The sequence below is a fragment of the Camelus bactrianus genome, chromosome 14 (assembly GCF_048773025.1).
Source record: "Camelus bactrianus isolate YW-2024 breed Bactrian camel chromosome 14, ASM4877302v1, whole genome shotgun sequence".
NCBI classification, from domain to species: Eukaryota; Metazoa; Chordata; class Mammalia; order Artiodactyla; family Camelidae; genus Camelus; species Camelus bactrianus.
In genome coordinates, this window is record NC_133552.1 from 211359 (window position 1) to 238286 (window position 26928).

Sequence of the window (26928 nt, forward strand, 5' to 3'; positions counted from 1 at the left end):
GACAGGGCAGTGGGTGAGCCTACTTTAAATGGGTGGTCAGGAAAGTTCTTTTTGAGGTGAGTGAGAAGGAGCCGCCGCTGTCGAGCCCAGAGAATTCCAGGAGGAGGGACGGTGAGGTTGGCGGGAGGGTGGACTGCAACAGGAAGACTGGTCAGCAGGCAGCTGGAGGAGCAGGCAAGACTCTTACCTTGTAGGGCCTCATAGGCCACATGAAGGAGGCTGGATTTCATTGCAAACACAGGCCAAGCTGTTGAAGGTTATTAATAAAGGCAGAGACTTGCTCCAGGTCATGTGTTAAGATCACCTTGGCTCCGGGGGCAGGGGGGCAGTAGAAGAGCAGCCCAGCAAGAACAGACACAGTGGGGGGGTTAGGAGGCCAGGAGAGCAGAGACCTGGACGAGGAGGTGTGACAGGTGGGAGGCCATGTGTGAAGCACCTGGCTCTTGTGAGTGTGTGCATGTGTACCTGGATCTGGATGAACAGGCTTCCGTGGAGGAATTTTGTAAAGGAGGTTGCCTGTTGATGAGCCAAGTCAGGCCACCAACATCCCTCGCTGACAGCGTTATTATCGGGATGGGGAAAGTCTCTTCCCAGGAGACTTAAAATAGAACAAGTGCACATTTGCTAGTTGCTTCTGACTGTTCACAAAGACCGTGAGGTCTCCGTGCTCACTCGGCAGCCATCACCCCAAGAGTGCAGTTGAATGTTTCTTAACAGGACTGGAACAACTGCTGGTGGTCATTAAACACCCGGGACTGAGATGACTCCTCAAAGCCTTGTCTCTCGAATGCTCACGGCAGCCCCACCCGTTAGTAGTGTCAGCCTTGCATGACAGAAGGGAGATGGGTTTGCGGGATCAAGTGACCGTCCAGCACTGTCCATCCCCTCTACTAAGTGGCTCGACCATAGAATCTGCCAAGTCGGGTCAGGACAGTGCTTGGATGGAAACCTGCCTGCTGTCCAGAGACCACACCCTCAGGCAGGCTTTACAGAGCTAAGGTTACAGAGAACTGATAGCAATTCAGAATATTCCTTTCTGTAGATGCGCAAACGAGCCCTGCCCCATGAGGGACAGTCCTCCTTCTCTGGAAAAGCCAGTTTGCCCTGTTCGCACAAGCATCGGGCATTCCTCACCTCCAGATAAACATGTGCGTCTTTGCACCTTTGAACCAGTTCTAACAACTGCCTAGTTCCCGCATCTGGATACAAGCTAAATAAAATCATTAACACTTACTTGTTGTTATATCTGGGTGAGAGCCATGATTTTACCTTTCCTTTGAAAATTGACATTTAACACTGAAAAGAGAGGACGAAAGCCACCATCTACTCCCCTCGGGGGCACCTGGCCTCAGCTCAGCCAGCGCGGGCCTCCCCCGCCAGCACCTGGCCCCATCTTGCACTTTTGCTTCACCGATGCTGTTCTTTCCGCTTCAGACCAGAACTCCGGGCGAGCTCCTTCTCCTCTGTCCCACTCCTGGTTCTCAGCCCTCCCCTTCGACATACCAGAACCTAACTCGGGATTTTATCTTCTTGGTCCAGAGGTTCTAAGATAAAGTTTAATGTAGATTTAAGGCAAAAGCCTGATTCATTTTAAAGGGATAGAGGCTCCCTTCTACAGAGTCGTTGTGAAGATAAATTGAGATATTGTGGAGAGAAGCATTTTGTAAGTGCATAGGTACTAGATTTATCAGTTGGTGGGGTTTTTCCCTACATTATGTGTTAACATTTGTATAACATGGGATTTCTTCCTCTTGGTTTCATTTTTCGACAAATTAAGCACTGCTAGGACACAGCAGGACCTAAATGATGGGAGAAGCACTGAGACTGAGCAATGTGGTGCCGGCCTGAGAGGAGCAAGTGATACAACAGGAAAGACAGACTTTTAAATAAGCTGTCCAGCAAGGGCAGGATTGACAGAGGCGCAGAATGTCCTGGGTCTCCAGGGAACACCCTGAGTGGGCCCAGCTCACGTTTTAAGAGCTGAGATTTCGAAGGCAAAGATGAGGGAGAGTTTTGCAGGTACCAGGAAAAGAAGGGGAAAGGCCCAGGGATGTGCCCAGTGGGTCACGACGCGTCCTGGAAGCCAGCGCCCCCAGGGCAGACTGCGAGCTCCCTGGGCGAAGCGACAGGAGGGTGCAGACAGCTGCTGGCCCTAAGGACCCCTGTGAGCCTGGGTGCATTACAGCCCCTGTCATCCCGGGGGTACTACAGTATCTGTGACCCCCTAAGAGACAGAAATGAGATTCCCTGTGGGAGTAAGACTAACTCACACATCCAGGTGAGATGATAGGACGCCCCACAAACAAGGAGACTGATACTAAAGCCTATTAGTCAGAAAGGCCTGAGGTGTCCACAGTGGCCTGCAGGCCCTCACAGGGTGACCTGTCCACGTGGCCTGCAAGTCTAGCTGGGGCCTTGTGAGGGCTGCCCCTCGGGAAGTGCCTTCTCCCAGATGTCTCAGGTCTGTGGACCAGCACCTTCTACCCTGACACCCCTCCCTTCCACGCTTCGCTTTTCTCCACGGCAAACGCCAGCCTCTGATGCACTGCACGTTTTACCTCCTCTGTTCCCTGAAGCGTCAGCCCCAGGAGGGCAGGAACGGCTCAGAGAACAGCTCAGTAAGGGTGACGGAGGAATGGCTGGAGGAGCGAGAACAGATGGTCAACAAGGGGGTGAGCCTCGAACAGAGGCTCAGAAACAGGAACGTGGAGGGACCCCCACTCAGGAGGCAGAGGAAGGACTCTGACCAGCTGTTCACAGAGGAAAGTGTCCTGGGCCTTGGGGTCTGGTGGAGCTGTTTTGAATACTCTCTGCAGAGTATTCATGTTTCGAACCCGTTCCCCGCTGGCCGCAGAACAGGATGTCTGAGTCCCCTTTAGAATCTGAGAAAAGTGTTCACACTCAGCTGGGGACATCATGGCCTGGCTGTCAGCTGCCAGGGCTGCTTCCTGACTTTCTCAGCTTGACTGGATTGTCCTCCATTATCAGCAGAGAAGGCCAGTAAGGACAACTCTCTGTGCTTCAGTTTCCTCAGATGCGTTCACGGAAAACTCCTGCACCCACTCCACACTTCTCCAGTTCAGCTGTAACGTGGCAGTGACGACAGCTCTCTCCAGCGCAAAAGGGCGGCCTGGGGAGCAAAGAGGTGCCGCGTTCATCTGAGCTGAATCCCATCCAGTGTGAGACAACAAGCTTCTAAAGCTATTAAACATTTTCTACAGGGGTTCCGAGAACCCGGCCTCTTAATAAATTCCCCCCAAAAGATTTGTGCTCAGAACTAGCAACCTCACCCTCCTCAGGTGCTGGGGTCAAATGCACACAGAGCTGCGGGGCTTTCTCGGGTGAAGGAGCCGCCCTCTCCAACCACGACTCTTCCAACAGCTCCCCTGGGCCCAGGCCACGAAGCTGCCCAGACCTTCAGATACTAAAGCCCAGCATTCAGACTGTCTCCAGAACGGCTAGGTCTCCAAGAAGCAGTGATATTTACCACCCAACAGTGAAAGACTTAGGTCCACAAGGGCACATTTGTACTGTCTTGCCCTGCTGCTTATCCAGATTCTTCAGAAGGAAGCAGCCATCCCACTTTTACGAAAACTCGGCCCTTTCTCAAGCAGTAGTCAGCCATTTCACACATTACATTATCAGAGAGGGGTGCTGTAGTCACTCTGCAGAAAGAGAAGACACCCCACCCCAAAGCTGGCTCAGACGTCAAGACGACCGAAGCCGTCCCCGTTCCACGTACCAGGGCACGGGAAGGCTTACTCCTCACATCATGAGATTTCCTAAGGCGAGCAGGGTGGTTCCCAAGCAAGTCCAAAAACAGCTTGAGAGAGCAGAGAAAGGAAACTGGCTCAGACTTTGTATCATGGTGGGGGATGGACTGAGGGCTCCAAAAGAGAGAACAGCCAGGCTTTCTTATTGTTGCCCAGACGTGCGGCAGAAAGAAAGGGACAAGTGATGCTTAAAATCTATCAGCAGTCAAACACCAAAAAGATGAAGTCTGACTCCTTACTATGGGGGCATGTCTGATTTACGTCAGCTCAGCGGGACGAGGAGGGAGGCATAAAGAAACGGTGACACAGCTGATAGAGGACTGCGACTCAAAATATAAAAATTACTCTTAAAACTCAACAATAAGAAAAACCCAATCGAAAAATGAGTCAAAGACAGTAACAGACACCTCACCAAAGAAGTTATACTGATGGCGAATAAGCATCTGAAAAGACACTTCACATCACGTCATCAGGGAAATGCGGATTAATACATGACACTGCTACACATCTAATGAAATGGCTAAAATCCAGAACGCTGACAACACTAAGTGCTGACAAGGAAGTGGAACAGCAGGAACTCTCATTCGCTGCTGGTGGAAGTGCAAAATGGTGCAGCCAGTGTGGAACCCACTCTCACCATTCGATCCAGAAGTCGTGCTCCTTGGTATTTACCCAAAGATGCTGAAAACTTATGTTCACACAAAAACATGCACATAGATGTTTATAAAAGCTTCATTCAGCATTGCGGACAACATGGTTCCAGAGGCCCTACACTGTGCCAAGAACTGTGCTGGGCACTGACTGTAAGCCTTATTTAGTGCTTATTATTTGCCAGACACTGTTGTGAGCACTTTTATATCTGTTAATTCATTTAATCTACCTCACAACAACCTTGAGAGGTAGATACTGTTTTATTATTTATATATTTTATTTATTATTTTATTATTTATTTATTTATTATTACCCCCATTTTACAGATGGGAAAACTGAGGCAGAGCCATTCAATCTGTCAGACTCCAAAGTCTGAGCTCTCAGCCACTGCGTGATGCTGTCTCACATAAACGAGGCATCAGTCAACCCCTGTGAAATCCAAAGATATTTATTTCAGTCTCTTCTACTGGAAAAGCATGCATTCCAAAAATATTTTCCATAGTGATTTTTATGTATTAACATGAAAAATAAAACCTCAAAAGTATTTGAATGGTCCTACACAATTTTTAAAATTCCTTTTACTTTTATGGTGTCAGTGGGAAAGCAATGGCGGAAGCAGGCTTACCAGTACACTTCCATCTTGTAGGAAGGAAAACCAGGGCTCAGAGAAGTCAGGGCTCGATTACAAAACACTGTAGCCAGACCTCTCTCCAGGACCAGCATTGCTTCAGCTGGGCCAACCTCTGAAAGGTAATTTCAGGTTCACCCAAAGAGCAGAGCTGATGAAACTGTGACTTGTTGGAGAATTCTTTTCCATCTCACTCATTACATGTCTGCTAATGCGATCTGGCCCCAGGATATTAGGAAACCAAGTCCAGTGATAAGGCTGTTGCAGCTTTCATCGCACAATTCAAGCGTATGCTCCAGAGTCTCTCCACTGAAGAGCATCTCCAGAGACGTGGGACACATCACCTGAAAACAGCAGTGATGCCTCTACCTGTTGTTGACAGCGGACCATTCACAAAGCCCTCCACACTTGATCTTCATAACAAACCTGAGAAATGATCTGGGCATTTTATAGATGAGGAGATTGAATCTCAAAGACTGATTTGTCTAAAGTCACACAGGTCATCAGTGACAGAATTGGGTTTATTTGCCTCCTGGTACAGAGTATTTTTTATTTGTTTTGTTTTGTTTGAACCTTCTTGTACCTTCAACTACTTTCAACAATCATTTCCATTTTGCTGTGCTTTACTTAATCTATGGCCCCACTTTTTTTTTTTTTTCCTTGCTGGAACATGACATCATCCCACATTACCCCTAAATTAGGGTTGCCAGACTTAGCCAATGGAAATACAGGTCATTCAGTTAAAATTGATAATAATAAACAATTTTTAGTAAAAGTATGTCCTGTGCAACAGTGTATTTTATCTTGCAGCTCTACCCTAAATACTTCAGTTTGCAGTCTTAAAAAGGCAGGTTTTACTACATAACGAATAACAACATCAACAATAATTCCTTGATAGCATCTAATATGTACAAATCCAAATTTCCGTAATTCTCTAAAAACACCTTTTTACTACAAGTTTGTTAAAATGGAGACATAGAGGGGGTCCATTATTATGTTTGGCTGTTACAGCTTTTAAAGTGACTTTTATTCTGAGACAGTCCCTTCCTCCTCTCCTGCCCCTTTTTTCTTTTTTTATGCTGTTTACTTGTTGAACTGGGTCGGCTGTCCTGTAGAGGGCTCCACACTCTGAATCTGGCTGATTGCTTCCTTTTAGTGTCATTGACTTGTACCTCTAGCACACGTACTTCCCGTAGACAGTAAGTTTCATTTAAAGGCTTCATTCAGGTTAAACCTTTGAGGCCAGAATAGAGGTGCTGTGATGCAGAGTATTTTTCATGATCCCAGTGACTATTTCATTCAAAGTTCTTTACAGCTGGAGAGGCTCAGTCAGAGTCTAAGCAGGTTGGGAGCCTCCCTCTTTGCTTGCCTGCACGCTGGGCCCTCTGTGGCGCACACCAGCGTTACCTCAGGACTATCATCCTGCCCACCCAGCAGGGGAGGGAGAGTCTCAGAAAGGTCACACAGGCAGTAAGTGTCCACAGAGCCTATGCCCTCCCACTGCCCACCTCTGTGGAGCACAGGCCCATCTCCTTCACCTCCTCGGAGAGCAACATGGGGTGGGGAGCCCCAGGCTGTGAGGGGCGTGTCCCCTGACTCTGGAGATGACAACAGTCGCACTGACAGCTCCTGAAGCTCTTCTACCCAGTGCCACCACGTGCTCCCCACAACATGAAGGAGCGAGAAGGCCGCTGGATCCTGTCACTCCCCTGCCCCGTAAACTCCAAAGTCAGCATAGCCCACCGTGCTCAGCATGACCTGCCTTTGCACACCACCCCACCTTCATTTTCTCCCACCGTCTTCCTCAGCCATCACTGACAGGAAAGGTGTCAACACTACATGGCAGGGGATCATGCGGTGGCCATTTTAGGAAAACGCAGTAGACTCAAAAAGCAAGACTCATCGTGGGAAACAGAGACAAATAAAAAAGAGAGTAATTGAATGCGAAATGCATGCACGACAGAGATCTGAAAGAGAGTCCCTGTTGCTGCTGGGACTCTACCACGCGGGCTCAGCCCCAGTGGGAAGGTCTGTGTGTAAAAGGAAGCAGCTTTAGGCACAAAAACAATGGTGAATATGACATTCACTACACTGTTTTCACTAAAATGAGAGGGGCCAGTGCATATAGGGATGAGCGAGTTGGTTTCCAGGAAAGTCCTGTCAATTCAGATGTGAGTTTTATTTGCCTTTAAGCTAAGAGGTGAAGAGGTGGGAGGGGGCAAGAGGAGACCCTCCCGGACGGACAGAAAGGAAGGCTGAGAATTAATTTCCCTGCTGAGAAAAGGCCAGTAAACGTGATCGTGCTGGACCTGGGCCACCACCCCTCTAATTCTCCAACTCCCCTTTGCCACCGTGAGCTTGAACACGCCTTCCTACTTTCTTCATCTTCCCTGAAGCCATCATCAAAATCGATGCCATCCTGTTAGAATCACGACCAGGGTTTGTGAACCACATTTACGGGCACATCTGATGGAGTGTGGGCAAAAAGGACAGAGCCATAAATACCACAACCAAACAACATCCCACCTGAGAAGTGACCGTGCTTCTGAGCTTTGCATGAAAAGCCTTTATTCCTTTATGACTTCAGAGGAGGGATGGACAGCCTCCTGCCCATCAGAGTTTGCAAAGGTGGAGGGCAGAGGGCTGCCCACCCCTCTGGCCAGGTGCCTCATGAGGGGCCACTCACAGCGTAGCCCACACCGTCAGTGACTGAAACAAAGTTTGAGACACAATTAGGGACTGAAATCAGCGTCTGAAACAGTGGGTTGTATTTGTCTGTTGAGCCAACACCAAATGCACTTCCATCACCTGCCTCACCTCAGAGTGATCTCAGGCCTGGCCTTGCACTGACTCTGCCCCTGGAGGTTTCCTCGTCATAATAACTTGCCTCAATGGAAACAAACAAAATCTATGAAAACATGGGTGTTGTTTTTCCCTTGGAGTCTGCAGCTTTATGTTTCCAAAAGAAGAAAATCTGATAGCAGTGAATATATGTCTTGGAATGGAAGGAACTAGAGAAATGTACATGAACCACAGAGGAGTCAGAAGAGACCTCAAGAATGTAAGGCAACCTGCTCTCAGCGTGGACCCAGTCTAATGAAATCCAGCACAGGACGGCTATGAAAGGGCACATGCCTGGGCTTCACCTGGACCTTCTGAGTCAGAACCTTTAGGTCGTGGGCTTCTGTACTCTCATAACCTCTCCAAAGGACTCTTAAGCACACCAAAGTCTGGGAACCACGAGTTAACCTCTGCTGGCCAAGTTCAAGCCAGAGGTGTCGTGGGCTCTGCAACCAAGGGCCCACACCCATCTCAGCCTGGAAGGCAGCCACTTGGCCTGAGTGTGACAAACACAGATGGAGATGCCCCTAGTTAATGAGTGGAACCCCTGACGAGAGCATGAGAGGCCCAGTGTAGGACACTAACACGCTGCTGCCCTACAGGGAGGCTCACAGGGGTACGTTCCTCAACTTTTAGGACCCTGGAGCTCTCCTTGGGACTCTTTCTCAAGAAAGGACCCTGTAGCCCCCATCCTGCCCCCTAACTCTTCATAGCAGCAAGGTTGACGCTTGCTTATCCCCAGAAAGTCCCTCAGAGCTGGCCTGAAGCAGCACTGGTCATCTCTCCATTCATATAAAATTTCATGTCCATGCAGTCCACTTCTTTTACAATTCCCAAGGCAGAGTTTTCTGGAGGTGGATGTGGAGATTGGCATAGTGAAGCCCAGGAGCACGGTCCAGAAACCAAGACACTGGGATGCCACCCATGGAGGCCAGAGCTTTGGCTACCCCACCCTAAATGAGGGGGTGGGGTTCAGTGCTTTCTAAAGGGCCTTCCTGCCCCACTGCCCTGTGATCAATCTCTAAGGAAAAAGCCAGTCTCTTCCCGAAAGAGCTGGGTATTCCGCCTCATCCGGAATACATACGGAAGACAGTTTATACCTCTTCACTGCACACCTCTGCTAGCAGTAATTAGGACAGGAAGGTCCGAGGCAAAGTAGCAGAGGGCCTGAAAACTACCTTCAGAAAGTTAAGAAAGCAACCAAACTGCAAATGCTGTTTGTCAAGGGCCTGGCGCCATCTGGTGCATTTGGAGACCATGTCGTGCTGGCTGAGGCATGTTGGTGCACCCTCCTTACTCTCATGTTTTGACACCAAGTGAATGTTCACGACTATACTTCTACTGAGTACATACTGTATACATTCTGTGAATGTTGTACAATAAATTATTTTAGTGACAACCTGATAATTTTAGTGAGTCTAGTGGAAAAATGGTAAACCCAAGGTTTTATTGAGACAAAAGCAGAATCGAAGTTAAAATATACTTGATCCTTTTTTGAAAAGCATAATAAAATGCCATTGTGAGGCAGGAGGGTATAGCTCAGTGGTAGAGTACGTGCTTAGCATGCATGAGTCCTGGGTTCAATTCCCAGTACCTCCACCAAAAACAATTAAAATAAATAAATAAAACTAATTAGCTCCCCCACCCTGATTTTTTAAATGCCATTGTGGAATCTATCTCTGTATCTATTTTCTGAGATGGCACTTCACTAACAATGTGATACGTAGAAGCACACATGAAAACGGAACATCAAGGTTCATGACCCTGTCCATCCAAATCACTGGGCTCCCATGTTTCCATTGCACCCTACTTCTTCCCACTCCAACGCAAATACCAACAACAACAAAGCTGAATTTTAAAGTGTAAGGGAAGGTAATAAAGCTTATGGAAGATAATGAATAAAATGAATGTTTAGCTTGGGGGAGATTTCTTAAACAATAGGCAAATATTGCAAACCTCAATGAAAATATCATAGTGAAATAAAACACTTTTGGACAACAAGAGATATCATAAAATGAAAAAACAAGTCACAGCCTGGAAAATGATGTTCGTAGTGGAATCTAGAATAAAGAATTGCTGCAAATCAATAAGAAATAGACACAGAACTCCCCTGCCCTTAAACAGAACATGAAAGCCTAAATGACCAATAAATATGAAATGATGCCAGCCTTATTAGTCTTCAGAGAAATGTAAATCAAAGCAAAAAGGAGATATCAAAGTACAGCCACTGAGTACAGCAAAGTACGTCAAAAAAACAAAACAAATGCTAATCCAATCATTTGCATAGAAGGTTCATACACTGCTGGTGGGAGTAAACAATTTGGCTAAAAGGGAAAGAAATTTGTCTATCTTGTATACCTTTGGGTGGGGAAAATATCTCCCCAGGTAATCTAGAATACACACCTGCCCTCGGTGGGCCTGAGATTCAGAATATGCTATTGGAGTAATCTAGGAAAACACAAGCCGAGGAATTAAATTAAAGCAGTCCAAGTTTCATAGTTTCTTGGGGCACCTGTGAGAAGTAAAAACATAATCTGGAGAAATGCATGCTTATTACAGGCTTCACAGGATTCCCACAAATAAGCACTTCCATGTGAGTTTAAAATGCAAAATTACAAAACACGTGAGGAAACAAATCACCATGAATGAAAATCAATAAAAATAATAAATTGCAGGATTAGACCCCTCAAGAATGCAGAAAAAGGAATTTGCAGGTGCATAATAAAGTAAGTGTATTATATTAAAGTAATTTTAAAAATGGAATCAAAGACATGAGAAAGGTATACAGCATTATCCAAAAGGTCAGGCAAATTTGGAAATTAAAAAAAAATCTAAAATTAGATTAAGTAGTCATTGAAAATTTAAAACTCAATGGTCATATTAAACAGCAGATCTAATGATCCAGCTGGAGAGAGAACTGATTAATTGGGATATACATCTGAAGAAAATCACCCATAATGCAGCACAGAGACATAAAGAATGGAAAATATGAAAGAGAGATTAACAGAAATAAAGGATAAAAAAAAAAGTCCTATTTACTGTCTAACAGGAGTTCCAAAAGAAAATAATAAGGAAGAGGTAATATTAAAAGAAGACAAATGGCTGAGAATTTGCCAGACCAGTATGATAGGAATGAATTTCTCAGACTGAGGAACTACAATCAGTCTGAAGCAGGGAAAATAAATATCTACACTTTGACATTACAACGAATATATAGAATGCCAAAGAAAAACAACTTAGCTGTCAAGAATGACAGATTTATAGCAAACTTCTCAATAGCAACAGTAAAAGTCAGAAATTGATATGATGTTATCTTCAAACTCTGAGAAAAAAAAAACTGTCAATTTAGAATGGTATGTTACTAAATAATCATTTAAGTATGAAAATGAGATGAAAATATTTGCATTCAAATAAAAGCTGAGAGCATTCACCATTAAGATACTCTCACTAAAGACATTTCTTCAGGGTGTCCTTGAAGGAAAGGATCCTAGAAGGAAGGTATGAAGCACAGGAGGAACAAAGAATTTGCTAAAATGTGAGTAACTGGCCAGACATTATAAAACTGAATTACTTAAATAAAATTAAATTATTTCTTAAGCCAGTTGAAGTGATCATGGGCATTCATAATTTTATTCTTTATTCCTTATTGTGGGGCTAAAATAGCCTACAGTATTTTTTTTAATAATGCAGGGAAGAGAATTCCAGGCAAAGGCCCTAAGGTTGGAAAGAGCTTGACCGACTTACAGAACTGAAAAAGGCCAGAGTATCCGGAGCACAGTGAGGAGGAGTGAGGCAAAATGAAGCTACAGAGGTCAGCAGAGACCAAATCAAAGAGGCCAAATCGAAGGCCATTTTAAGGATTTGTCACAGTCAAAGGGAAGCCATTAAAGAATTCCACACAAAGGATTTAAACAATCTAAATTAAATGTAAACGTAATTCTATCTGCTCTGTTGGAAAGATCTGGGAGGTACCAATACCTAATATGTGAGGTCTAAATGTATGTCATTGTACTTGTCACTGACCCTGATTTACCCAAGATTTATTCAACTGTACCAAAGGCATAATTCTCTCCAGCCTGCCTGGTGATATTCAGACATGACTCCTCTGTACTGAACCACATTCAGTTCATCTTATGACACAAGAGGAACCCCTATGCAACAAGATTGTCATTATTCAAATTACATTAGAGATATCCTAATGGAAAAGGAGATTGCAGCTACATGCTCTAGTATTGAGTGCAGGGAGAAATCTGAAGGTTGTGAGGCACAGGTGGTTCTAAAGCTGACCCATGAATGATGAGGAAAAAACATGAATTGATGGAGAAAGGAGTGGGCACTCCAGATGAGGGGAACAGGCAACACCACTAAAAAAAAGTTGTAGAAATATTAGCACGTTACATGGGAATACTGGCTTGATTAGTACTCTGAATTCCATTATGGATTAGTGGTAGAAACTATTGGATGGTAGCATGGAGATGTATTAATGAATCAGTACTTTTTCCTGAGGTCTACAAAGTAAACAGATTTTTGAGTAGGGGTGAGCTTTTTTAAAATTGAACTATAGTTGAATTATAATATTGTGTTAGTTTCAAGTATACAGCATAGTGGTTCAGCTTCTGCTTTTTGTTTTTGTTCTTTGCAAATTATATTCCATTATAGGTGATTACAAGATATTGGGTGTAATTTCCTGTGTTGTACCATAAATCCTTGTTGCTTTTCTATTTTATGTATAGTAGTTCATATATGTTAATCCCATAGTCCTAATTTGTCCCTCCCCTCTTCCACCCCATCCCACTTGGTAGCCATAAATTTGTTTTGTCTGTGAGTCTGTTTCTGTTTCATGTATAGATTCATTTGTATTTTTTTATTCCACATGTGATATTATATAGTATTTGTATTTCTTTGACTAATTTCACTAAGTGTAATATTCCCTAGGTCCATCCATGTTGCTGCAAATGGCAAGATCTCATTCTTTTTTATGACTGAGCAATATTCCATTGTATATGTGTACCACATCTTCTTAAGCCAATCATCTGTTTATGGGCACTTCGACTTACTTCCATGTCTCGGCTATTGTAAATAGTACTGCTATGAACATCAGGCTACATGTATCTTTTCCAACTAGAGTTTTCATTTTTTTCCAGGTATATATGAATTGCTGGACCATATAGTAGTTTTAGACCATTTGTAGTTTTTTAAGGAAACTACATGCTGTTTTCCATAGCGGCTGCACCAATTTACATTCCCATCAACAGTGTACGAGGTTCCCTTTTCTCCATATCTTCTCCAGCATTTATTATTTGTAGACTTTTTCATGATAGCCATTCTGACTGGTGGGAGGTGATACCTCATTGTGGTTTTGATTTGCATTTCTGTAATAATTAGCAATGTTGGACATCTTTTCATATGTCTGTCAGCCATCTGTATATCTTCTTTGGAGAAATGTCTGTTCAGGTCTTCTTCCATTTTTTGATAGGGTGGTTTGTTTTTTAATATTGAAATGTGTGAGCTGTTTGCACATTTTGGATATTAATCAGGGGTGAGCTTTTGCATAGAATACTTCTATATCCAAAAAAAAAAAAAAAGTATACAGAAAAGAGAAAATGAAGACTGTATGCAGGCTTTTATTCGTAGCAGCTGAATGCACCCTGCCATCTCCAGATGCTTCCTCCACAATATACCTGCCGCACTGTTACCAGATCACGTCATTCCTTGCTCACACAATTTGGCCAGCACTCTACTGCTTAAATGGTGAAGTCCAAACTCCTCCAAATGCCAAGTCCGGCATTCAAGACCCTGTAAGGCTCAACTCCAATATACCTCTCCAAAAAGCTCACTGTAAGTAAGTTAATACTCTGGCCAAATGATCTATAAGTTAAATTCCGAATAGACCACAGCATCTCCCACCTAGTTTCTCTTGCTTATGCTGTTCTTTCTCCCTGGAATGCCTCATTTACCCTGTTTACTTCCGCAAGTCCCATCCAGGTATTAAGGTCTAGTGGAAACCCTCTATCCTCTAGGAAGGCTTTTCATACAACGCAGATAATTCTTCTTTTCTCTCACTCTCCTCCGGCATTTAACACAAGCTACCGTACTAGAAGTTACCCTTTAGGTAGAGGCCTCCATACCTCTCAAGCGGGAACATGTTAGTTTGTAAATTTTTAGCACCCTCAACTGTTCCCGACCACAGTGCCTTGTACACCGAGAGTTTGACAGCTGTTGGCAATCATGACCACCTTAGTCTGAAGTAGCTAACCCATCCCCCTACCGGTAGGCAGCTGGGCCGGCTTGCGCACCGAAGCCCCTATGGTGCCCGAGGGAAGGGGGACGACTTCAACGTGAAGGATGGTTCGCCCCTTGTGAGGTCAACAGCAGTGGAAGGAATGCTGTGTTAAGTCTGATTTAAATGCAGTAAGAGTGCTAAGGCGGTGACGCTCGGACTAAGATCGGACGGGGAAACGGTTTTTGATCACCTCGCGCATCGTTTCTCCGACGGCGGCAAAACAGAAACAGCCCGGGTGCCCCGCTGGCCGGGGGGGGGGGCTTCAATTTCCTCGCCACCGATTGGCTCTCTGGAGCCGCCGCCTCCGGTGATTGGCCCTCTGGAGCCGCCGCCTCCGGTGATTGGCCACTGCCGCGAGGGACGTCGGCCTGCACGCGGCGTGCGCCCTCGGAGCCTGAGGAAGCGGCGATGGCGGCTGAGGCCTTGAGGGCTCGGCGCGGCCCGTCTTCCTGCGGGCAGGTGGAGAGGCAAGCCCGAGCCCAGGCCACGGGGGAGGCCCTGTGCGCCCGGTGTGGAGGAAGGGCGCCCGGAGCTTTGGGTGAGGGCTTGAGGGTCAGCCCGCGGCCCGCGCGGGGGCGGGGCGGGGCGGGGTGGCCGCGGCGGCTAGGCGTGCGCGGGTCGAGGCCGGGCCCCGGAGCCCGCGGGCCGCGAGGAGAGCGAGGCTGGGACGCGCTGAGACGGGCGAGGGCTGCTCTCCTCACCCCCAGCCTCCCCGTGCGCCGCCCCTTCCTCACCGGCCGGTTCGCAGGTCGGTGAGAGGGGAGCTGTGAGGCCCTAGCCGTCATCCTGTGGTGAAGCAACGAAACATGGCTTCCTTGTGTAGTTTTTGTTGTAGTAACGAATAGACCACTGGGAAATGTTTCTAAAATTACACAACGGACGTTGGGGATGGGCCGGGGCATGCGGCTCGGTTTGGCAGACAGCACGTTACTTCTGTGCGTCTTGCTTTCTGACCTTGTGCGGCAAGGGAACGTGAGCCCTTGATTTGCTCCCTCAAGACTCCCCTCAGGTGGAACAGGTTCAAGTTACTTAATGTAACCGGAAAGGCGTTACGGCGCTGTGTCTCTGCCAGGGGCGAGTTGTTGAATTTCAACTCCTGGAGCTGCTGAAAGCCTTATTACGCTGTGTACCTGTTAAATCTTTGCACTTTCGAAGTGAAAGTCAGTTTTCTCAGTCCCTCCAAGACGGACTCCATTTGGGAGACATGAGCGAGTGGGAAAAGTTGGTTAGTTGTGTTTTCGGTGGGGAGCCAAATTTCTCCTACCCCAAATTTCGATCACTGCTGTTGCATAGAAAATCGCCATTATTCGAATGAGATAGTATTACAAAGTAAAGTTTTAGAACATGGCATTTTTAAATCACTGCTTCTTCCATACATTTTTATTATAATGCTGAGAAGTACTCAATTGGAAAGATAGTGCCTGTGCATACGAAGTTGTGAAACTGCTGTAAGCTGTAATGCAGCACAAGTTATTTTGCTTTGTACAATGTCAGAAACCTTATAAAAGTAAAACAGTTGAAACAGTTTTGATTTCTTTAGTAACATTATCTCTGGGATTTAAACGAGCTTTAAAATTTAGCTTGGTTGTAAGCTAGCTTCAGATGTTTCAGCTGGCTTTAAAACTAAAGCTTTTTTTATCAAAAGAATGCAATTATTATAATATAAATTAGCAAGAACACTGTAATTTTATAGTGAATGGTGACTAATTTTATCTAGTTTCTTTTTCCCTTTTTTTCTTGCAAAGTCTTTTAAAACGACAACCTGTGAAAGTGACAGCTATAATGAATGCTTATTATGATAAACTCCAAATTCTACTTAGATTATTAACATCTTGATATTAGGTTTTTCAGTCAAAATTGTGGTATCATACGGAGGAGAGGCAAGACTCAAGACCACCTTGCTGGTGTGAACATGGCACAGGGGTTAGGGTTCTGGAATTGGCTGCTGTGGCAGCAGCTTCTTCTTTGCAACATCCTGATTGTGGCACAGGCAATAGAGCCATTGGCATTCCAGTTCTCAGTGTGGTCGGGGAGTCATTCTCTGGTTTCTTTTTTATTGTGGTTTAAAAAAAAAAAAAACATAACCATTAAATGTACCATCTGAACCATTTTAAAAAGAACAGTTCAGTAGTGTTAAGTATATTCACATTGTTGTATAACAGATCTCTAGAACTTTTTCATCTTGCAAAACTGAAATGCTACCCATTAAACACTAATTCCCTCCCTACTCCAAAGATAAGATTATGGTATTTCCCTTCATAAATGCTAAGTTTGTGAAGATAATCTTTATATGGGTCATGTGTGTGTGACATTAGTGGCATCTGACTTCTGTCCTTGCCAGTGTCTTAGATCATGAAGAGAATGGTCTTGCCAGTGTCTCAAATTGGCCCTCTCTGTCCCATCACAGGTTGGGAAATATAAATTAGCAGAGGGCAGTATGATCAAGTAGAAAGAACATTAGACTTGGAAACAGAACTAGATTGGAGTCTAGATTATACCATTTACCCCAGATCACTAAAATGTTTACCCATCCCTAGGTTGAATAAAATATTCCCAGCCTGCTTAGCCATGCGATTTACAATGATCAAATGAAGTATGTCAGAGCACTTTATATGATTATAAGAGATGTCAAATTTGAAGAAGTATAGGTGCTAAATAACCATCTAAATGAATGCAAACAATATTACATAGCTCTGCCTGGTTTTTCTTCTCATTTTTCTCCCTCCTTCTGACTTGTGTTGTTTCTCCTGAATTTCATTTAATAAGTCATCCATTTCCAACTAAACTACATTTCTTTTCCTATACAAGAGAATCCCCTTTAACTTTCCGTCTGATTATACTGAACATTCAACATTAACAAATTGTGCAAAGTTTAATTCACAATAAAATTTCATCTATAGGTCACCATCATGAACTTCAGTGTGGACATGCTTTTTGTGAACTGTGCTTGTTAGTAACTGAAGAATACAGCACAATTATATGCCCTGATTGTGAGGTAAGTTTTAGTCTTTCATATTGAATGCATTACAACCTAATGTTAAAGGTGAAAATATTGGAGAAATAAGACATACTTTTAGTTAGGAACTAAAAACTTGCATTTTTGCTCCTGAGTCTAAGGAACCTAGCAAAAGATAAGCTGTTCATATCCACTTTATAATTGTTCAAAGTGATCAAAGGGAATGCAAGGTTAAGTTTATACACTTAGCCTATATATTTTGACTTTTTTGGAGATTTTTGTGGAATATTGCCTCTATTTATTTTTATCGTAATGAAATAATATTCCTTTCAGATTTGTACCTGCATTTTCCACACCAATACCATGCAAGCAAATTTTGAACTTTGCCCTGCCCCTCAACCTTTGTGTGTCATCAAATTTACATTCGTAGAGATGCTAGAGTGAAAAAAAAAAAAAAAAAAAAAAACAGTGGCTTTAAGTTAACATGACTTCAGAAGCACTAAAAGTAATACATTTGCACGTGGACCCATAATAGAATAAATTAATGATTTAAAATAAAATTTACTGGATATTCTTTGCATTACTACAAGTACAAATGTTGCTCAGTTTATATAGTATGTTCCTAGAAAGTTGTCTTACTCTCTAAATTCTTAATGTTCCACTTTAGAGATTGGATGATAAGGATTTATATCTTGTTTTTTGTGGCAGTGTGGCAGACAGTTAATATTAGAGGCAGAAGACCTGCAGTACAATCCTGGTTCTGTCACCCTAACCCTGAGTTTCCTCATTTGTGAGATGAAAATAATACCTGCTTTTCTTATTTCATAGGGTTGTAAGAGTCAAATCTAAATTAAGTGAAAGTTCTCTACAACCTTTAAAATAAGTGTTACAGTCGACCCTTGACTAAGTGCGGATTAACTGGTTTACAGGTTAAACATGATAAAAAAATATATATATTAATATGTTTTTAAACATATATATATATAATTTGGGAACATTTTAATTATAGCAGAAACATTTACATATTAGAAGATGTCTGTTTTGGAATAACATACTTTACAAATTATGTTTTTTTTAAACCTTTTTTATTGACTTATAATCATTTTACAATGTTGTGTCAAATTCCAGTGTAGAACACAACTTTTCAGTTACACGTGAACATATATATATGTATATATTCATTGTCACACTTTTTTCTCTGTGAGCTACCATAAGATCTTGAATATATTTCCCTGTGCTATACAGTATAATCTTGTTTATCTGTTGTACATTTTGAAATCCCAGTCTATCCCTTCCCACCCTGCCCCCTTGGCAACCACAAGTTTGTATTCTGTGTCTATGAGTCTGTTTCTGTTTTGTATTTATGTTTTGTTTGGTTTTTTTTTTTTAGATTCCACATATGAGCGATCTCATATGATATTTTTCTTTCTCCTTCTGGCTTACTTCACTTAGAATGACATTCTCCAGGAGCATCCATGTTGCTGCAAATGGCATTATGTTGTTGGTTTTTTTGGCTGAATAGTATTCCATTGTATAAATATACCACATCTTCTTTATCCAGTCATCTGTTGATGGACATTTAGGCTGTTTCCATGTCTTGGCTATTGTAAATAGTGCTGCTATGAACATTGGAGTGCAGGTGTCATTTTGAAGTAAGGTTCCTTCTGGATATATACTTTACAAATTATGACCTTCATTGTGGGAAATTCCCATCCCCTTTCCCTTTTTTTGACGGTAGGTTCCTCAGATGTGTCTCACTACATAGTTAAGAAAAGGGGAGACTAACTCCTGAGGTTGAAATGGAATATCCCCAACGATATGAAGATAGAGTCTTGTGGTAGGTAAAGAATAAGTAAAGGGAAAAGGAAGAGGCAGACAGCTGGAACTGTCTCTGCCCGTATCCATCCTGTTCTAATGTTCAAAAAACAGACGATACGTTTATTAGAACAGTAACTTCTTGGTTTTTGTGGCAAATGATTTCATGTTCAGTGGTCTCTTAAATCATTATACTTGTATTATTTTTAGTGTTTTGGATAACATCTAATCAAGTGTTTATAGTGTGTTTATAAATATTGGTTTTGATTTTAGGATTTTGACAAATTGTTCTGTATCAGTTGACCAGTTCTGACTCTTATCTTGGGAGATAAGTGATCTGTCCCGTTCTTCCCTCCTTTTCTCCTATCCCCCTGTGCTGTTACCCCAGGTAATTGACAGAGGACTGTATTTAAGATTCTTCAGATGCACTAAAGCTGTTCACTGTTAAAGGAGGCCTTCAAGAAACCTTCCTGAAATTGTTACCACTCTTTTATTAGTTTTTAAAGCTTAGATTTCTGCTGGTATCTTTTACTTGGAATAAGAGAGAATGGAGGAATCAAGTCTAAATGAAAAGTCTGAATTTATAGACTATTTCAGGATTATAGTTTATTACTTTTTTCTTTTTTTTAGTTTATTTTAAATGAGGTGGATGCTCTAAAAAGTAAGATTGAAATACCTATATTTACATTAGACTTATAATTTATCTTTCACTTTGAAGGCCTAGGTAATGCTGATTATTTTAAGCTTAAGCTGAAGATTATCTCATTCAGAATTAATGGGTATACTTGTGTTCTTATGTCTGAGTTGGGGTGAATATGAATTTATCTAAGAATCTTTATCTCTCATGGTTGTATGGTTTTCTGTAACATCTCTTCTCTGCTTCTGATTGATATTAATGGTTAATTGGTAATAACCACTGTATAATTATACACAGCAATATGGCAGATTTTGTTTTAAGGGTAAGATCATACTTAGGGACCATTCCAAAGTACTGGCATTTTACTGATCATTTGGACCTGAGTCCAAAAATATATTGGACCATGAGGAAATGATAATTTATGCAATCAATAGGTAATTAATATATATTAAAATCCTATGTAGATTAGAAATGTTAATAACGTACAAGTTGAAAATATAAACTAGAAGGAAATATAGATAATTGTGTGATCTTGGTTGGGGAAGCCTTATTAAGCGTATCACTGAAGTCAGAAACCATAGAAGAGATGCTGGTTAAATTTGACCACATTTTTTTCATTTACAAATAGAAAAAACAAGCAAAAACACCACAATAAGTAACACTTAAATGACAAGCTATGGCAGAGGAAGGGGGAGAAAATATTTATTATGTATGTTAGAAGTTAAGAATCTTTACACAGTTTTAACTGAAATATTTTAAATCAGTTGTATTTAATAATTTCTTAAATTTTCTGGAAGAAATGTCCTGTATCAAATCTGTTGATAGTAACATTAAGCTCTTACTATGAAATGCCAGGCCAAAAGGGCATAAATGAAGAGGCAGATAGAAATGAAAGTTTTAGTCCTCAGTTCTGAGGGGACACTCTTAAAAATAACAATTGCTCCATTGTGATTTTCCTAACGTAACACTTTTACCCTGATAACCTAATAATACATAACTATCTTTGGTACCTTATACTTAAAACCTTCCCAGAACATCCTCTTTCCCACCAGAGGTATATATTTAAATGAGAGACTATCGCATTTAGTAGTCTGCTTTATTTTTCTTAGCAGCATTAACCTATTCTCATGAGAGTCTCCTACATTACTTTTTTTTAATTGAAGTATAATCAGTTTACAATGTTGTGTCAATCTCTCCATAATAGTTCAGTCATACATATACATACATTTATTCATTTTCATATTCTTTTTCATTATAGGTTACTACAAGATATTGAATGTAGTTCCCTGTGCTATGCAGTAGAACCTTGTTGTTTATCTGTTTTGTATATAGTAGTTAGTATCTGCAAATTTCAAACTCCCAATTTATCCCTTCCCCCACCCCCTTCCCCTCTGGTAACAATAAGTTTGTTTTCTATGTCTGTGAGTCTGTTTCTGTTTTGTTATTAAGTTCATTTGTCTTTTTTTTAGTTTCCACATATAAGTGATATCACATGGTATTTTTCTTTCTCTTTCTGGCTTACTTCACTTAGAATGACAATCTCCAGGTCCATCCATGTTGCTGCAATACTTTCAAAGACTATATAATAAACTATGGTACATAAGTGCTGTAATTCTTAACTAATCTCTTTATGATAAAACATTTAGGTGGTTTTCAAAATTTTTCACTATATCTTTGCACAATTCTTGAAACCCACTCCCACCAAAAAAATCTTATCAGCAGATTCTGTTAGTTTCCAGGTCTAAAAAATATCCATGTTTGAGTTTGTCCATTTTTTTAATGTTTGACCATTTAATGGACAAAAAGTGGGTATCTCCTTGTTTTAAATTGCAATTCCCTGACTACTAGTGAAATTGAGCAATTTTTCATATGTTGACTTCTTAGCTCCTCTTCTGGGAGGATTTTTAACGGATCCTTTTTGGTCCTTTCCATACTTTCCTTTTGAATTGTCTTTTTCTAGCTTGTCAGACTATTTCATGTGATAGAGATATTAACACTTTGTCCTGTGTATTTTAAATGTTTTCTCCCAATTTTTCACTTTTAATTTTGTTTATTACATTTTACCATTCAGAAATGTTTCCTTCTTGAGTTGTTTTTCCTCCTCCTTCATGGCTTCTAGGTTTTCTTTGGTTAGGCAGACTTTCCATCTCAGAGTTACAGTACTTTTTTTTCAATACTTATTTTTTTAAAAAGTAAGTATTAAATCCCTTTATATTTTATATGATGTGAGTATGTGACTTTCTTCTTCAGAATAATTAGCTGACTTTCCCACATGATTTGTTGAATAATCAATCTTTCCTCTATTTAATTGAAATGCCACTTACAGTCTATATGAAGTTCCCATATATATGTGGATCTTTTTCAGGGCTCTGTTCTGTTCATTTACAGTTGTCCCTTGGTCAGTGCAGGTTTGAGCTGTGTAAGTCCACTTATGTAGATAAATGCTACAGTACTACATGGTTTGCAGTTGGTTGAATCCGTGGATGCAGAAGCACCACACATATGGAGGGCCAGCTGTAAATTACATGCACAGTAAGCCCTGCGTTGTTCAAGGGTCGACTTGTATTGTGCCCCTACCTTAGTGTTTTAATTACAGTAGCTTTATTTTCTGGTGGGATAAATCTCCACTGAATGTTATATTAAAAATTTTATATTCTTGCTCATTATGTTTTTATACGAACTTCAGAATTGTATTAATTTTATATTAGTTATGTTTTAGGGCTTTAAATCTTTGTCTTCAAGACCCTAACCTAATTCTCCATTTATTCAGTTCTTGTTTGTGACTGCCAGTAAAGTTTTTTGTTTTCTTTTCTTAGAGCTTGTATTTTTCTTACTGTAGTTATTCCCAAGTATTTTAGAGTTTTGTACGTACCTTAAAATAGCATTGTAAAAATTTTACAGTGAATTTATAAGTATTGTTCCAAGCATTTCCTTTAGAAATGTAGCAGAGTGAAGTATTTTAGTTAATGTTCTGCTTAATTAATTGCCAAATAACTGATTTTTTAAAAAAAGTAAAATAGGATAAAAACATGAAAGTGTTGCTTTTTCTTTGATTTAAAGAGGATTTCAGGATCTTTAGAGCTATTTTCAACTTTATCTATGGATGACACGCTAGTTTTTTGAATTCTGGGTAAACAGAATTTATTGAATGACTTTCTGGTTTCTTCCATTCATCTTTTATCCTAAGGTTGCTACAACTATAAATACAAAACAAGGATACTGCCCAATAGATGGATATATTAAAGAAGAGTCTTTTATGGAAAAACTGCAGCCAAAAAAGTATGTTCTGTGTGCACTTATTTTAGTGTTTGAAGTTTAACATATTTCTTGAAGAGATATTTTAGAATCATTGATAAAATGTCATTCTTAGATTAGTGTTTGTAACCCATTGTTTATACATTGCTCTTTAGGTTTATAATTTGTCTTAGCTGTAAATGAAATGGAGACTCCAACTCTTAAAGATGCAGCATTAGTTTGTTCTTATTTAAAGTGGGGAAAGAAAAGAATGCAAGATTGCCACATCAGAGTAAGAGAAGCTGAGAATAGACTTAGCAAAAACTAGTGTGCTGAGTGAGAAGATAATGGAGGAAAAAAATAAGAACTTACATTTCTATTGATTCTCAACAGTAGTATGAATACAATACAATGCAGGATTTTGAAAAGAAGTGGTTTGAGAGGTGATTTATGGAAAGTGATAACTTTGAGATTATTTTATTCATTTTTCCATTCTTGTATAAGGTTTTACATGTATATGTATTAATAAATTCTCTTTTTGAAATAGCATGCAAAGATTTTTTTTAACATATTCCAGCTGGAGATGAGCACCTGTGTTTTTTTAATTGCATTTATTTATATTTGTCATCTTCTTCTAGTCTACAAGCCCCTTTAATGGCAAGGGCCATATTTTATTGTTTTCTACATCCCTGGTGCTGGACACAGAGTAAACATTTTATAAATGTTAGACGAAGAACCATGATATTTTGACATTTGCTGTAGTTTTTCTGAAAATCATTTTCTGATCCTAGGCGAATGTACATTTAGGGTTGACTGTGGAATGAATCATGATTTAAAAAATGGTAAAGTTTGACTTTGCAACTTTTTAAGGGTTGAAGAATCTTCTTATTAATTTACCAAGACGCTACTCAGATGGTAATTATATTTTTGTATAACTTTTAACTTCTTAAATCATATTTAATATGGAAGTAAGTTATATGGGAAATAAAATAAATACAGGGTTCCCTCAAGGAACAGTCTCATTTGAAACTTTTCAATTTTGTCATTGGCCCAAACATCTATAGATCACGCAGTTCCTCATATCTCATCCATCTGACCTCCTGCAGATTCTATTTCCACAATATCACCCATATTCATAATTTACCTTCCATTTCTACACCCTGTTTGATTCTTTTAGTCTCTTTTGGCTACCTCCTTAGGACTTCAGACCCTTTCCTGCTCTATGGTTTTCATTGCCTATCCAGGTAAAATCCAAAATCCTTTAGACTAACTGTCATGACTTTTCATGTTATTGCTGTACCTTCTCTGTCCAGATTTATATGCGTGCGTAGAAACCAACAGAACAGTTTTTCCTTTGGGTAGCATAACCACTTAGCTGAAGTCCAGCAACTGGTTATTGACAGAACCAGAGGTGGAACTCAGGCTCATGGAATACCAGTACTGCTCCCAACTCCTGTATTTGCATTCCACCGGTCACTTCCTCCATAGGCTCTGAGTGAATAATCACTTCAGGAATCTTTTTGGCTTCCTGTGAGTCAGTGGCCGTAACAAATTTGAACACCTACAGGAATCTAGCAGATGACTTACTGGGTGAGATAGACTGACATTAAATGAGCGTTAAGGATTGTGGCAGACAGAAGGGGAGGTAGCCTGTACTCAGCTCCATCCAATTACTGCTTTGTGTTAAGACCATCCCAGTGTTGCCAGATTATCCTTTTTTTTTTTTTCCCAAGAGAAAATATAAATGTGGGCTTCTGTATGAATCTTTCTTTTTATACATCGTCCAAGTCAAATTTGATTGTACTTTTGTCTAGATCTATATAATATTGAATATGGTTGCAAAGTGAAATTTCATTTTCAGAAGTAGATGAATCTGGTTTTAGGTACCCCAGTTTTTTTCTGAATTACCATTTTAAAATTAGTTCTCCATGTCAAATATACTTACGTTAGAAACTCCTCTATTTCCTAATTTCAGTAGAATTTGGTTTAAATGGTTATATATTTTAAAATAGAAGTATCTTTTGATACATGAAGTGTTTCCTTCCTGATTTGTCTTTAATATTTTGAAACAGGAATTGAATAATGGATTCCTTATGGCCAAAGCATTCACATATGTTTTTAAGAACATGAATGTTCACTTTTTAAGTAATAGAATGTTTAAAAATTATCTAGTCTATTATTTCTCTCTCTGAGAGTAACATATTTAATCATAGTTTCTTCCATGAAGTGTCATAGGCTTCTGATTTACTTATTCAACAAACACTGAGTACTTAATTGTGTGCTAGCTAACATAGGGATATAAAGATAAAAATAGGCAAAAACTCTAGCGTCTGTACTCAAGAAATGTAGCTTACTTTTTCTTTGAAATTAACTTATCTGGTAAATTCATTACCTTTATATACATTATCTAGGCCTATAAGTACATTTTTTAATAGCTGGCATTTGTGTGTATAAATAATTGAGCTTGAGACAGTTAAAGGATTATCAACATGTCTACCAAAAAATATCAGAGAAGGAGAGACGGTTAGGAAATTCAAGCACGATTTATACTGTAAGCTATTATTTTTAGGAATTTGTTAAGAAATTGAATTCTTGATTAAAATTAAGTTTTATATGAAAGCATATTTAGTCATGGTTTCCCTGTCTTTACTTATCATAGATAATTGAGAACCCACTGTTAAGTGTTCTTAGAAGTCATAGTATGATTTATTTTTTTAGTTTTTTTGAGTGGGGAGATAGTTAGGTTTATTTATTTATTTATGTTTAATGGAGGTACTGGGGATTGAACCCACGATTTCGTACATGCTAAGCACACAGTCTACCACTGAGCTATAACCTCCCCCTGAATTATTTTTGAGAGAGAGTAAAAATCAGACTAGAGGATTGAAACCATTATATTAATGTTGGTATTTAAAATAAATGTACTTGACATTTTCCAGGATAAAGAACTGTTCTCAGGACTTTAAAAAGACTGCTGGCCAGCTAACTGTTGGTTTAGAACATTCAACCTTCACACGCGGGACTGTTCTGAACCCATCAACTGTAATGGAGGTATGAAGAATGTTATTCATGAAGTGACATATGGCCAAACATTTTTACTTTGTCTCTGGTAGCTTAACTTTCCTCTTCTCTCAAGGTTCCTATAACTATAGATTCTTTTGGAAATACGAAGGTAACAGAGGTAAACCTATATTCCCTTGCTTGAATCTCTTGATTTGTTCTGAACTGTTCTCAGCAATTCTCTTTTCTTCCCAAGTTAGCCCATTCTGCCTTTGACCAGCTCTGTCAGTGCTCTTGATATTTACCTGTACATAGCTTCCTCCTTTTGAACCTAGTTATTGAATTCACATTCTATGAGATTGTATAAAGTGCAAGTTTCTAAATTCTAAGGGTGATTTACCGGGTGTTTTAACGGTGACTGAAAGGATGGTGTAATTGTTGTTGGAAGATTGAGTTTTACCTGTTACTACTCCATATCACTTTAAATAATGTATTCTTTTAATTTAAGACTAGAAACAGGACAAACTCCAAAATACTGCTGAATGAAGTATTACATCTTTTTGTTAAGGGAATCGTTAGTGGGCTGGGAGAGAAGACAGAGCGCTGTCTTCACCTTCGTTGTTTAAATCTTAACATAGCCAAATTATAATCTTTTTTTCTTAAGAACTGTTACTTTTTATGTATATATATTTATTGCCATGATAAATTTTTCAGGTAGTTTTAAGATGCAAAATGGTTGTAGGACATAATTCCATTTTTTCCAAAAAGCTACCTAAAAGAAATTTGGGATGCTATCACCAAAACTGAAATGTTAATTGTTGCTTCTTTTCGGATTTCTGTAGTGGGTCTGTAACCGCAATGGTAGCTTGATGTTTTTGCAGCTACTATGTTGTATCTAAGCATCTATTTTTATACTTTGTGTTTGTATGTTCCCCTTCCCTTTCTTAGGAGACTAAAACTGTGGAAGAAATTGATGAAGCATTGAAGATAGCAGGCCAGAATTTTGAAGAATTAAGTATTGCTGTAAAAGTAAGCATTTTGAATGATTAAATTCTATCATAAATTAAGGCATGTTCTCTTTAACTGTGTAATTTGGATGTAATATCACTG

The 26928-nt window shown here is 40.5% G+C and overlaps 1 protein-coding gene across 7 annotated transcripts in view; it reads left to right on the top strand.

Moving 5' to 3' along the window:
- Nucleotides 1-14524: 14524 nt before the first annotated feature.
- RNF17 (ring finger protein 17) overlaps nt 14525-26928 on the top strand; it is a 91761-nt gene continuing 79357 nt past the window's right edge. For 6 of the 7 annotated variants that reach the window (XR_012511574.1, XR_012511575.1, XR_012511576.1 and 3 more), the window contains exons 1-5: nt 14525-14714; nt 17077-17171; nt 22772-22863; nt 25758-25869; nt 26767-26847. Coding sequence is in view for 3 of the 7 variants with exons in the window: in XM_074377838.1 (XP_074233939.1) it covers nt 14585-14714; nt 17077-17171; nt 22772-22863; nt 25758-25869; nt 26767-26847 (510 nt within the window). In the remaining 4 variants the exon portion in view is untranslated. Of the gene's footprint in view, nt 14715-17076; nt 17172-22771; nt 22864-25757; nt 25870-26766; nt 26848-26928 lie in introns of those variants that run through there. The other variant, XM_074377841.1, reaches the window with a different exon arrangement.